Source organism: Eptatretus burgeri, chromosome 11 (assembly GCF_056783735.1).
Source record: "Eptatretus burgeri isolate ZD-2024b chromosome 11, Ebu_testis_v1, whole genome shotgun sequence".
NCBI classification, from domain to species: domain Eukaryota; kingdom Metazoa; phylum Chordata; class Myxini; order Myxiniformes; family Myxinidae; genus Eptatretus; species Eptatretus burgeri.
This window is the reverse complement of record NC_140971.1, coordinates 57043820-57058819: the sequence shown is the minus strand read 5'-3', so window position 1 is coordinate 57058819 and position 15000 is coordinate 57043820. Positions and strand designations below refer to the sequence as shown.

General features: G+C 46.0%; 1 protein-coding gene across 20 annotated transcripts in view; it reads left to right on the top strand.

Moving 5' to 3' along the window:
- Nucleotides 1-15000, top strand: part of LOC147017144 (unconventional myosin-If-like) — a 91892-nt gene that overhangs the window by 24493 nt on the left and 52399 nt on the right. For 11 of the 20 annotated variants that reach the window (XR_015049372.1, XR_015049375.1, XR_015049374.1 and 8 more), the window contains one exon: nucleotides 2886-2971. The exons of the other annotated variants lie outside the window; for them this stretch is intronic. Coding sequence is in view for 8 of the 11 variants with exons in the window: in XM_085846544.1 (XP_085702670.1) it covers nucleotides 2886-2946 (61 nt within the window). In the remaining 3 variants the exon portion in view is untranslated. The remainder of the gene's footprint in view (nucleotides 1-2885; nucleotides 2972-15000) is intronic. 20 annotated transcript variants of the gene reach the window in all.

The window sequence follows — 15000 nt, the reverse complement described above, 5'->3', positions numbered from 1 at the left end:
GTACCCGTTCATTACTGCCAGTAGTTATAAAGTGGCAGTTCTAGTTGTGTCTCTTATTAATAACGAAACCCACCAGTACACAAACAAAATACACCACACAAAACAGGTTCTGGTCAGGTATGGGAGCATGTGCCAGAACAGCGCGTCGCTGCATCCACTTTCCGCCGTACTCCGGGGCCTCCGTCTGGCCATCCCCCAGGCAGATGCCTGGCCCATCCCCATCTCCTTGAGATGCCGATGAACCTGCTGCAACCACGAGGCACGTGGTCGGCCCATTGGCCTCCTCAACTCATGAGGCTCCCTCGCTGAGAGAGCCTGGTGAGCAGGATCAGGGTCAGGAAAATGAGCCACATGTCCATACAGCTGCAGCTGACGCTTAGGACTATGAAGGTAACAAATCTCATTCAAGTCTCTCTCAGCAACCACTCGTTGGACACGAAGTCCAACCAACGATAGCCAAGGATTTTCTGAAGAGACCCGGTACCAAATGAATTAAGTCTCTATCTCAGATCCCTGGTCCGAGTCCAAGTCTCACATCCATAGAGCAAGACTGGAAGCACCAAGGACCTGAAGATTCGGACTTTCGTCCTCCTGCACAGGTACCAGCAGCGCCGCACCCCACGATCCAGTGAATCCATGACTCCCCAGGCCCGACCCAGATGTCTGTTGACCTCTGGCTCACAGCCAGCAAAGACAAGAATATCACTGCCAAGGTAAGGGAATCTCTCCACGACCTTGCCATCCTTGCCATAAACAGGTACAGACAGGACAGCAGCATCCATGATGTCATCGAAAGCCAGGATCTTAGTTTTGACCCAGAAAACCCATAATCCCAGCGGCTACGATTCCTCATTCAGCCCCTTGAGGGCCCCTGAAAGGATATCTGGAGTCTCCGCAAAGATGACTGCATCATCTGCAAAATCAAGGTCCGATATCAGGACATTCCCAAACAGTGCACTGCAGCTTGATCTCTCTGCCATCCACCCTAAAATCCAGTCCATGCAAGTGCTGAAAAGTGTGGGGGCAAGTACACACCCCTGACGAAATCTAGTAACACCTGGAAATAATTCAGAGATGGTATCACCACATCTCACAGCACTCTCAGTACCAGAGTAGAGTTCAGAAATCAGATCGATCAGTTTTGGTGGCACCCCACGAAGACTGAGAATCCTCCAGAGGACATCCCGATTCACTGAATCGAACGCTTTACAGAGATCAACATAGGCTGCAAGCAGCCCCTGCCGAAACTCTCGTCTGCGTTCGGTGAGGACCTGAAGAGCAAGGATATGGACAATTGTTGACGTCCTTGGTGTAAAGTCTGACTGCTCTGGACGCTGGTGCTCAAGCAGATGGTGGCGAACCCTCTCAAGAATTATTCGAGCAAAGACCTTGCCGGGCACTGAGAGCAACGTCACCCCTCAGTCGTTGTTGCAGTCTTGGCAATCACCCTTCCAACAAGGCTCCTCTTCCAGTCACTTGAGACGATGCCTGTGTTCCAGGCAGAGCACAGAACTGCATGCAACGACACGAGTGCAGCATTTACACCAGCCTAGAGAAGTTCAGCATGGATGCCACAGATCCCAGGAGCTTTACCCATTTCAACGGTTCACTGCAGCCTGTGTTTTCACAAACAAAGGTGGACCACAGTTGATTGGGGGGTCAGCAATCAGGAATATAACACCCCTGATGTCCAACTCGACAGCTGGTGGGTCAGCCTGGTACAGCTCAAAGTAACCAGCCCAGCGGACCTTCACCTCGGACTCCTCTGTTAGGAGCCCACCACCCTCTGCCAAGAACCCACCACCCTCTGCTCTAACTGCAGGACACCGAGGGACAGGCTTGGAGGAAACACAATGCACGAATTCCCCTGCAAGCAGGACGAGAATCACTGGACCACAGGTGATGCTCTTCCCTCACGGATTCCTCACACATAGGTCTCCTTGTCCACCCTTAGTGAATGGTTGACTGTGCATGGAGGTTTGCAATCTCTGATTCTGCAATCTCTGATTGCTCTTTTTCTTGTTACCTCTGCCACGGAAGGTGAAGGAGGTTTTGTTTTCAGCCCTTTCTGTTTGTTTGTTACTTGCAAAATCAAAGATTTTTCAAGTATATTGGTGAGTCGATTTTGTTATTGTCTGTCTGTCTGTCTGCCGGTTTGTCGCCTACAGGTGGCAAATTTATACCGATTTTCATGAAACTCCACCACATGGTATAGTTTGTCATAATGAAGAAGCCTATTGTTTTTGAGGTCAAAACTTCAAAAGGTCAACATAGGCCAAAGGTCGACAACTTTGGTGAGATTTCTAAAATCCTCAATTTTCATCCAACTGACTTTAAATTTGAAAAGGATTTATATTTCAGGTCACTGAATTCAACCAGCCAATTATTTTTGAGGTCAACAACTGAGTTAGAAATTCTAAAATCCTCAATTTTCATCTCATTGACTTGAAATTTGAAGAGGATTTACATATAAGCCTGGTGTTGGCTTAGTGGTTGGGGTGGTGGCTTAGGATCCAAGGGTCCTGAGTTCAAGCCTCGTTGCCTGCTGAATTACTTCACCAGGGAGTTGATTCAGCCTGCCATCCTGCTGAGCTCAGCAAGATGAGTACCAGCTTGCTGGGATGATAGAGTCATTCAAGTATCCTGCGTCGGAGTGGCGACCCATCCAGGATTGTGCCCAATAACCAAGGAAACTGCTTGGGCAGCACCGATGCTCTGTACAGAGTATGGTCCCAATGGATGGATGGATGGATTTACATATCAGGTCGCTAAATTGAACCAGCTATTATTTTTAAGGTCAAATTTGTTTCATGGATTTTGCAAGTATCGTGTTCTGCATGATGTCTTCTTCTTTTTTATTTGTTTGTTTGTTTATTTGTGTGCAGGATATCTCAGAAAGTTGTGGACAGATTCAGACGAAAGTTACTGGACAAGCTGGGTTTGTGACGCGGCAGATTGCTTACATTTTGGTGTAGGTCCGAATCCGGATATGGATTTGATCATTTTTAATGTGATTCTTCACCATTGAGAGATATGGCCAAAAATGATATAGTACTGCATAGCATGATATCTCAAAATTGTATTGGGCCTGATATGTTCTCATGGATCAGGCATTACGTGGCGGGGGTATGCGCTCTAACGGGTGCCCCTCTAGTTTCATAATGTACCATTTATTTCATGTCCACAATTCATATGTAAACGACAAATGCCGATTTGCACACAAATGTAAAGGAGGGTGTGCGCCCTGTTGCAACTGCATCAGAACAACAGTTATTAGTTGAGTCTGATCTCTTCGGAAATTGATGCCAGACTAGATTGAACCCAGTCGAGATTGAATCCAGGTTGCATTGAATCCAGAATAGATTGAATTCAGACTAGATAGAACCCAGATTGGATCGACCCAAGGCTGGATTAAGACCAAACTAGATAGAACCCAGGCTGGATTGAACCCAGACTAGTTTGAACCCAGACAAGATTGATCCCAGATTGGATTGAACTCAGACTAGATGGAACCCAGACTGGATTGAACCCAGACTGGATTGAACCCAGACAAGATTGATCTTAGACTGGATTGAACCCAGACTAGATTCAAGCCAGACTCAATCGAACTCAGACGAGATGAAACTCAAACTGGATTGAACCCAGACTGGATTGAACAGAGACTGGCTTGAACCCAGACTGGATTGAACCCAGACAGGATTGAACCCAGACAGGATTGAACCCAGACAGGATTGAACCCAGACAGGATTGAACCCAGACAGGATTGAACCCAGACAGGATTGAACCCAGACTGGATTGGAGCCAGACTGGATTGGACCCAGACTGGATTGAACCCAGATTGGATTGGGTCTGGTGGGCCTTTTGCAGTGGGAAAAATGTCTGCCCTTTGTGTTGTTAATATAGGCGTGGCAGTGAGGACACCATGGTGGTGGATTTAAGCGGTACCTCACTCATTTATGTTCGCCTGGTGTTGGATCAGTGGCTCGGGTGGCGGCTTGGGATCCTCGGGTCCTCAGTTCAAGCCCTGTTGGCCACTGAATTAATACACCAGGGGGTTGACTTAGCCTGTTATCCGTCTGAGGTCGGCAAAATGAGTACCAGTGTACTTGAAAGGGGGACACTGCATCAGCGGCATAGCTGCATCCCAACAAATGATGCAACCAGCAGCCACAGGCTGCACGAGAGAGAAAGAGAGAAAGAGAGAAAGAGAGAAAGAGAGAAAGAGAGAAAGAGAGAAAGAGAGAAAGAGAGAAAGAGAGAAAGAGAGAAAGAGAGAAAGAGAGAAAGAGAGAAAGAGAAAGAGAAAGAGAGACTCATCCATGTAGCACACATTTTTTGGCCCCTTGGGGGGTCCCCCAGGTCCACACGCAGCGAGTGGTACCTGGCAGACTCACATTTCCGTTCATTTCAGGTGACCCCCAACACACTCCCATAGTCAGATATTGGTACCTAGTTCGTCCAACCAAATGTCTCTGGGCTGCCAGTCGAAATGTGGGGAGTGCGGTGTCGTGCCAGAGGAAAATGGGATTGCGAGTCCGTCATGATGCTCTTTTGTGCATCCAAAGGAGACGGGATAGAGAGAGAGGAGAGAAGATGCATGAGGCAAAAGATCCGAAACCAAGTCATGTATGTCTGTTTGTGTGGCGTGCACTTCCGTGGGACGTTCCGCTTGAGTGTTCCCACCTCGAGATGTGGCGCGTTATCTCCGGCCTCGTCACTCTGCCGGGGTTCATGGCAACGTGCGCTCTGCACTGGTCCGTCTCGCTCAATGGGGGTGGCGAACGATAACAGCCTGGCCAGGAGTCTTAGCAGTCACCCCCGGACCAGGCCCTCAGGAAGAAGCACGTCCTTACATTCAAACACCAACAGCGAGTGAAGAAGAGGCAATGAATGAAGCCAACGAAGAGCAGAGAAGAGGGTGAACGGCTCTGCGCTCTCCCTTTTATTATCCCAGGACGAAGGGTGGGGTCATGACCCGAAAGCGACGTGCTATGACCCGAATCCCGCTCCTCTATTGGGCAGTAGCAGCCCGAACCATGCCCTGACAGGTTCCGGGGCCAGAAACTGTCTCAGTAGCCCATCCGGTTTGATACGGTTCGGAGCTCCTGATTCAACATAGGGAAGGCTCCTCGAACCAGCACCCTGGCCCTGAACGTGCTCCGAGTGCAGTCCAATGCTTAATAGCAACAGAGTTTCCCTGCCACCCACGAGCCCCCCTCATTTGCCAAAATGCACACCCGGGCCCCGTACTAAACTCCCGGATCACCCTTCCCGCGACACCTCTTCACCGCCCAACTTGCCATTGTCTGGCGACTGGACGAGGGTCATATCAATTCCGTGTGCCTTCCCGGGACATCCCCTGCAAGATGCGGTCGAGCAATTCACGTCTGTTACTCGGCCCCACATCGCCCGGTCCCGAGGACAGTCCGAGCCATGCAGTACTCCTTTGTATAGTGGCAAATTGTGGCGATGCAGTGGTACGAGGAGGTACGGGAATATTTTTCTCATGTGCGGGAGGCCTTTGTGGTCGAAGTGGTGAGATTTGGTGATCGAGGTGTGAAGCAAGGTGAGATGCCGGTTGAAAATTGGCACGCAGATTTGGATGAAATAATGGTGCACGATGCCCGTGCAGTGTGGTGTGTAGTGTTTCATGGAGGGAGTGTGGTGGTTCCAAGCCACGGGAGGCATCGTGGTGTGCTTATTCAATCATTTTGAATGGCGTGTGTTCTTGCTTGCTTGTTTTGTACCATGGCTAAAAGGAAAGGGTTGGAGTAGAAATCAGAATAGGAGATAGTTACGAGCTTATGGATCTAATCATTAAACCCACACAATGCACTTCCTCCCGTTAATCCACAAGACATGAGGGCAGGTTTAAGTGCACGAAGACGAACGAAATAATTGCCTGGGGATCACTGTATGTTGGGTGCCATTGCCTTAGAGGCATGTGGTTTTGCAGAACCGCAACAATATACGAGTCGTGACATTGGACATCACCACATTAATGAGAATTAAACCTTGTTTGTTTGCTGTTATTACTTATTCCATCGAATATTTCAGTAACTCGCAGAGCTGGGCCATGTACTTCTCCACAAAATCGAAGCAAACACATGACTGTTTCTTATGATGTTTTCAAAAATCAATTATAAAACAATATTATCTCTATTTTGAAGATTTTCAAACACAAGGCCTTGTATGCAATGAACAATTGACTCGTTTGTTCACATGACCACTCTGCTCATGATGACACGAGGATCAGCAATTGTGCAGTTTATTTCATTGCAACTAAGATAAAGAGTATTGATTTGGTTATCAGTAAAATATGCCGAGGAGCACAACAAAGCTGCCAACAGGGAGAAAAGAGAAGAACGTTCGTGATAGCAGAAGAAATGCAGAAACTGAAGAACAAATCCGAAAGAACAAAGAACAAGGAGGGAGGGGAGAGAAAGAGAAGGGAAGGAGGGGAGAGAGAGAGAGAAGGGAGAGACGGAGGGGAGAGAGAGAAGGGAGGGAGAGAGAGAGAAGGGAGGGAGGGAGGAGAGAGAGCATTTTATACTAAGATGACCATCTAAATTTTTCCTACTGATCGGATGTGGTTTTGCATGTGCAAATATGACGTCATAACGAAGGCACCTATGATGTCATAAAAAAAATCACACTCATTCCCCATGAGGAGTACTCACTACGTGCCAAGTTCAATTTGTTTCTTGGTGCGGTTTCAGATAGAGGTCCAAAGTTATTCTGGTTTTCCAATGTGGCTGCCACACTTCATGACCTATGACGTCATAATTATCACCAAACATTCCATGTGAGTCGTCGCACCAATCGTGAAAATTTCGTTTCAATCCGACAAGTGGTTATGGAGAAAAAACACAAACGTTCTGTGCAATCAAACAAACGGACCCAAATGCAACACCCTCTCCTTCAGTGAGGGTCACAAGAAAAAGAGCAATCCGAGATTGCAGATCCTCGCCAGGACTTCTTTTGAGTGGTGTATTTTTTATGGGTTTCAGGGTAAATGCAATATGGCTGCCACACCACGTGACTTGTGATGTCGTAATTATCATTAAGATATGCTTCCTGAGTTGTCGTGCCAAAGTTGAAAATTTTTGTCTCAATCTGACGAGCAGTTGCAGAGAAAAACACAAAAGTTCTGTGTGGACAAACAAACAAACAAACAAACATACAGACAGACAGACAAACAGACAGACAGAGAGAGAGACAGACAGACAATCGGACCGAAATGCAATACCCTCTCTTCTGGTGACGGGAATAAATGATCATTTTATTACTCACTGCGTTTTGTTGGCGACATCCACTGCCCAGAAAGACCACCAAGGAAAAGGGGTGAAGACCTAACCCATTGGGATAGTCGAGGGGCAGAGTCTCGTTGCCAACATACAGTTTTAACAGCATGGTATGGAACTATATGTCTGCTTTTTTCTTCAGAATTGTTGTTCTTCTTCTTCGGCAAGTGGTGAACGAAACAAATGGAACCAAAGGAATTGTTTTCCCAAATAAATCGATTATCAGGTTTGCATCTGTTTCAAGTAAATCAATGATTATCTTTCCAGGGAGGGGGTTCAGAAGGAGGGAATGGGGGTGGGGCGAGAGGAAGCAGGTGAAGAAGTGGGACGAGGAAGGTGAAGAAGTGGGACGACGAGGTGAAGAAGTGGGACGACGCAGGTGAAGAAGTGGGACGACGCGGGTGAAGAAGTGGGACGAGGCGGGTGAAGAAGTGGGACGAGGCGGGTGAAGAGGTGGGACGAGGCGGGTGAAGAGGTGGGACGAGGCAGGTGAAGAAGTGGGGCGAGGCAGGTGAAGAGGTGGGATGAGATAGCGAGAGGGTGGGAGCGGAGACCTGGCATTGCCCACGAAAGCGGGGTACCTTTGTTTGTTAATTCATAATTTTGCGAAAATTGAATTCCTTCTCAGAGGCGACAAAGCCAGATGTCTATTGTTCATAAAGTCCTCTGACATACTGTGGGAAGCATGAATAGAATGGAGCTCTGGAGAGCTTTTGATGCTTGAGTACGTGAGGTTATTGTTGGTGTTGTCCACATTGAGTACAAGCATGTGAAACTGGATAACTTGGCCAAAGGCACAGCAAAAAAAACGAAAAATGCATATAATGCATCATATTAAAATTATCTGCTTTATTCACAGAAAACCCTCAAATATCGCGGGTTTTGACCAATCATGGGTAACCCATTGTGTTGTTGCAGAATTTCATTTCGGTAAATCACGTTTTTTGAGCTGAGGCGAGTCATTGTCTGCACGAGTGTGTAAGATTACCTCCAGTTACGAACCTTTTGCTGTTTCTCACGCACCGTTAATTGTCCTCATCAGAACAGCATAAGTGGAATGAAGCTCTGTTCAATAAAGAATCATCATCGAACAGAAAATGACATTTGGAGATCTTGCAATGCGAGATCGACTCGATCTCAGAGACACACATTACATAATAATGGTGCCCAAATGTAAAACAATGGACAAAATTAGTTGTATCAAAGGGCAGAGAAAGGTTATGACATTGTGCATAAAATCTAGAGATGTGAGATAGGTTGGTTAGAGGTGAAAGTATGTCATCTGTGGGCTACCACAACAGGATCAATGAATCGATTGTGCATTGGAAGTGAGGCAAATATCCATGCATGTGTTCCCACTCCGCAAAGCTCAAATGACTCGTTCCATTCCCGAGAAGCTTTTATTGAAAGGATGTAAAAAGCGCTTAATGTTTGGATTGAGGAACAAAACAAAACAAAAAACATGGACCGGTGTACGGGAGAAACCATTCTGTATATACCCCTTTGAGTGGACCAGTGTACAGGAGAAACCATTCTGGATTTACCCCTTTGAGTGGACCGGTGTATGGGAGAAACCCTTATGGATTTACCCCTTTGAATGGACCGGTGATTGGGGGGGGGGAAATCATTGCAGAATTACTAACGTTTCCATGAGGCACCTGGGACTGAAGGCTGCAGTTCAACCATGGCAGAAGATGATGCTGATAAAAACTACCCACTGCAGGTCATGGAACAAATTGAGACAGGGATTTATGCCGGAGCAGGTTTTTAACACCACAACGACAAGATTATTTTGAAAGAGGATGCCATCTCGTACCTTCCTGTCCAAGCAGGAAAGATCTGCTTTGGATCAACGTGGTGAAGGATCGTCTTACCCTTCTTCTATGTTTCACAATTTCACAATGAGGGTCCCAAGTTTGTCTCACAACCACTAAAAATTCAAACTCAATATTTTTATATTTATATTTCTCCAAATCCAACATTGTTAATTGCAATACTTAAATCCAAATTTTTGGAGCATCTGAATGAATATTTCTTATTAAAAATACCCCAAGGATGTTAGGAGAGTATTTTTTAACTACAACAGTCATAAATACAATTCAATTATAAATACAAAATAACAACACTATCAAACTTCAGTGGTTTCCATATGTTCCACAAGTATTATTCCAATACTGGAATTATGATTCAGTATGCAAATGAAGTATATTTGTTGAAATATCAATAAAAGACTGAACTAAGTTTCAAATATCCAGAAAAAGATATGTTTTAATTACCACTGTCACTCATAGCACTGCATATGATGGAATTTAGCACAAGATTTTTAAACGACATGTTCTTTTCTACATATTCTGAAAAAATTACTAATTTATCTCTGAAAATAAAAGTTTACCACCACAATGAAAAATATGAAGAAAATCACATTTCTTGCGGAGAAGACATAATTTTTTGACATGAAGCAATACATTATGTGCAAGATATAACTGCAAAGTAATACATTTATCTTATAATGCCAATACAAAATACACCGAGTAAGTGAATCCAGACGGGATTTTGACACTTTTTAAAACCGGCTGTATCATTTAGCCCAACGGTTTCTAAAGATGCGATAGCTAAGATAATGTGTTAAAAGTAATCAAATTCAGCATACTTTATAAACAATAGTCAATATTGCGCTGGATGAAGCAATAATTGTACAAAATTCAATGTCATTTCATGTGATTAATCACCTGTTGAATGCCATTGAATAACTTTCCGGAGAGGACATTTTGACATGGACATTCAATCAGTGTTGTCACAAGATAAATTACATAAATGTAAATACCTTTCACTGATAATGGATATTCATGACCATGTCAACCGAACAAAACATCAAAATTTATAGCCAGCAAGTAGTTTCCTTACACCGCATGGCAGTTTAGGTGTTTCCGGAGAGGACACATTTTTGACGGACACATGTAAGGCAATCAGTGCAGGCCATGCAAATAAAAGGTTATTGGTTACACAAAAACTTTGTAGCATAATATCAGTGCAGGTATATTCGTACACACTTGGTAAAACACACAAAAAAAACTTAAAAAAAAAAAACCTTTATAAACATAAAAAAATTCTACAGTATGTGTTTCTGGAGAGGACATTTTTTGACGGACGAACGGTGGGACATTTATTGAGGGAGAAATAAATATTCATAGTCTGAAATGAATAATATGTTGTGGACAAAGTACTGAAGAGGTATTAAATTGATGCAACAACAAATAAAAGTCCCAATTTCTGCTTGTATTTGTTTATAAACTGTGAATGCAGTGTTCCTGGAGAAAATGAGAGCTATTTGTCAAAAAAATGGCAATTTTAATGCCATTCTGCCAAAAATTGACATTTTTTTTGTCAAATAAAAAGTGGTCCAAGTTGTGCCATCACGAGTACTAACTAATGGCCCCAATGACGGAGATACTACAGCCTCTCATGTAGCTATTTAGCATGCAAGGGTACAAAATACCAGAAATGACCATGACTGTGAAACAGCCCCTATGTGGCAATATGGCAGGCGACTTTGTCATGCTCCCGATGATCAAATGGAAATCGCAGGTTCTTCATCCACATATTTCTAACCTCCACCCCTCCCTCCTCCAAAAGCATCATCGTCATCCAAGGTAAGTTTGTTGTTTTGTACTTATGACAGAAGAGGTAATATTGTTACGAATTCGCGCCCACCGGCGTGCGAACGGCCGCTTTCCACTAATAGTAGCCGCTCGCCCACCGGACGGACAATTCAGTCATGACCTTCCGAAACAACGCCGGAACCTTGTCACAGGTGGGTTCTTAATCCCACCACGGCCCAGCCAATTTTCTCCCTGCGCAGAATAGGGTCAATCGCCGAATATCGAAATACCTAAGTACCCGCGCGGGTTGCCTACCGGGAGACCGTACCTCGACGCAGGTCGGCTTGGACACGAACCGCTCAAGCGGTCCTTTCCGTTCTTCAGTGATAACCGAGCGGGTATTATCACCCGACCTCGCCGGATCGGGTTCTATTTACCGGGTATTGAACAACCCCAACTCTTATTCCGCAATGCAAGATGGCATTTCAATGGGGAGAAAGGAGGACGCAACGAACGGGTTAGATTCACACAAGCACATTTATTTTACACACATGCACGTATGTACAGCCATGCGATCAATGCGGGGAGGGGACAAGACACGAGCAAGGTAAAAGCACTACAACCGACTATAAGCAATTTATGTACAGAACTTAACAGTTTTTACTTACAGGACACAGCGTCACCAACATTCATTCGAAAGCAAAACCCAAGGAAAATAAAAGACTACCCCCACAGACAGGGGAGTCAGACAGGGCACGTGGGCCTTTATGGCGTGGGACTTGGCAGACCGAACGAATCCCACGAGACCGTTGCATGTTACCTGCACCCACGTGGTGCGATGGTGGGCGAGTCGCGACGTCTGTCCCCCCACGGCAGCAAGGACAGCCGTGGCTGAGTTCGGCCTTCCACGGAGCCGGCGAGCTCTCTCCGGCACTCTCCACACGGATGCGCAGGCTTGCGCGACAGAGCTGGCAAAGCAGCGCCTCCCGTCGGCGTCCCTGATGCCACGCCGGGATTCCCCACCGACAGCGAGCTACAACGACTCGACCCGAACCACTGAACCCAAGACTCTTCGAAGACCAAGAAGACGAAGAAGAAGAAGCCCCACGCACCCACGAAAACCACCACACACACCCCAAGATGACAAAAAGCCCAAAAAGCAAGCGCAACAACAACAACACCTTACTTGGCGTCCTGCGCGCCCTTATATCCCCCCGTTCCAACGCCTCGCCCTCCCCTTTTATCGCTCCCCCCACCTTCCAGCTCCTGCAGGAAGCTTCCAGAAAAGGGGCGTGTCCTCTCCTCCCCCTCCCCGCGCGGGCCGAGACAATCTTTCTTGGCACAGGGTCCAGGGAGATTCATTCCCCCAAAATCAGGCCCCCACCTTTGACCTCTGGCTGGAATTGCACTTCCCCCACACCAAAGCACGGGAAAAGCAGGCGGGAAAAACTCGCGCACTTACGGAACTTCTCTCGTTTCCTTCGCTTCGTACAGACGTTGTACATTAGCGGAGAGGGCCGTGGTTTGGCGTGTGGAGAAGGGATCGACAGTTGGCGTTGCATGGAAGGTGGTTAGGTGATCGTGGTTGTTGTAGTTTGAGGCGATCGTGGTTGTTGTGGTTTGAGGCGATCGTGGTTGTTGTGGTTTGAGGCGATCGTGGTTGTTGTGGTTTGAGGGGATCGTGGTTGTTGTGGTTTGAGGCGATCGTGGTTGTTGTGGTTTGAGGCGATTGTGGTTTGAGGCGATCGTGGTTGTTGTGGTTTGAGGAAATCGTGGTTGTTGTGGTTTGAGGAAATCGTGGTTGTTGTGGTTTGAGGCGATTGTGGTTGTTGTGGTTTGAGGTGATCGTGGTTGTTGTGGTTTGAGGCGATTCTGGTTGTTGTGGTTTGAGGCGATCGAGGTTGTTGTGGTTCAAAATAACGATAGGAAAAGAAAAAGACTATCTCAAAGGATCACAGCCCTGTAACACGAATAAACCCCATTAACCGACTGTGGGGAAATCTAACTGAACACGGACTTATCGATCTAACTGAACTACGGACCTTTATGGTGTTCTGCGAATTTCCACAGCCGTAACACTACCCCCTCCCCTTTATACAGACTCGTCCCGAGTCGTCGAACTTTCGTGTGCCATCATGTGCAAGTTCTCCCCAAGTATGATCTACCTTCGGATCCCTGAATGCGACATTTAATGTATTCGTGTTCCAAAAGTAAATAACCTACGGGCTGAGTAACTCACGAAACCAACCCACTCCTGACACAAGTGCTACGAATTTGAGCCCACCAGCGCGCGAACGGCCACTTTCTACTTATATTAGCCGCTCGCCCACCAGACGGACAATTCAGTCGTGAGCTTCCGGAACAACGCCGGAACCCTGTCACGGGTGGGTTCTTAATCCACCACGGCCTAGCCAATTTTCTACCCATGCAGAATAGGGTCAATCGCCGAATATCGATATCCCTAAGTACCCGCGTGGGTAGCCTACCGGGAGGCCGTACCTCGACGCAGGTCGGCTTGCACACGAACCGCTCAAGCGGTCCGTTCCTTCTTCAGTGATAAAGGCCCTGTCACACCTTGATGATTTAGCCAACGTATGCCTGACGTATGCAAAATTGGGCTAAAATGCCGGCACACGTCGAATACGTTATGGGTAAGTTTGCATACGTTAAGAGCACGCTGAAAAACACTGCCATACGTCGTAGTATGCTGACTTTCATCGTTGTACTTTGCGGTTGTCCTCAAATTTTATTATGCTTGAAATTTTACGACGTATGCCAGCGTATGACTCAAATGTTCCACAACGCTGGCCATAAGTTGTAGGCACGTTATGCGATCGTTGACACACGTCGACACACGTTACTTGTAAGTTACTCATAAGTCGAAACACGTCAATGTAATGATTAGCGTACCCGAAACTTATTTATAACCTATGAGTAACGTGTTGTAGGCACATTACACGATCGTTCCACACACGTCGAGGCACGTTATGCGATCGTTGACACACGTCGAGGCACGTTATTCATAAGTCGAAACACGTCGAGGTAATGATTAGCGTACCCAAAACTTATTTCTAACCCATGAGTAACGTGCTTTGAACCGATGTGTAACGTTCCTCCAACGCACATTGACGTATGTAGACGTATTTGATTGACGTGTTCCGGACGACCACAGAACTTACTGAACGCGTTTCGAATTTACAGCTACCGTATAATGGTGTATTGGCAGCGTTTAAAAAAAAAACAACAAAAAAAAAACAATAACTTCCGATATTTTGGCACTTGCCGATACGTCACGTCCGATTGCCTCTTCAGTTTGCTCATGTCTTATTCTTAGTTCCTATGTGAATATTTTCTGTTTGAGCATATTGTCACGTCGACTTCGAAACTTAAAAGCAAATGTCCGACTATATTTTAAAATTCGTGAGACGAAAAAAAAAACAACAAAAAAAAAACAACTTCAGATATTTCGTCACATCCCTTCACAGAGGCAAGGAGAAAAAAAGAAAATGTGCCTTGACGGAGAAAATAAGTTTCGGGTATGCGAAACATTACCTTGACGTGTTTCGACTTCTGAGTAACTTACAAGGAACTTGTGTCGACGTGTGTCAACGATCGCATATCGTGCCGACAACATATTCCCAGCGTAGCGGAACGTGTGAGCCATACGGCGAGTACGTCGTAAAATTTTCAGCATGATTGAAATTTCACGACGTACCAAAGGTAGTACGAAATATGACAGCATACTTCATCGTTTTTCAGCGTGCTCTTAACGTATACACAACTCACCCATACCGTATTCGACGTGTGCCAGCGTTTTAGACACATTTTTCATCGGTTGGCATACGCTGGCTAAATCGTCAAGGTGTGACTGCGATGTTGACACTTCCAATTCTCAGGTGGTTATGATTTAAATCGGCGTGCGGCAGGTTTTCAACAGGCTACGCCACAAGTTCGTTGGCGATACGTGCAGCGCGCTATGCCTAAGTTAAACTATCGTTGGGCATAGGTTGTGAACACCGACAACAGGCTAAGCATTCGTTGGTATAAGTTATCTATAAGACAACGAAACATTCTGTGCCTGTTACGAATATGTTATG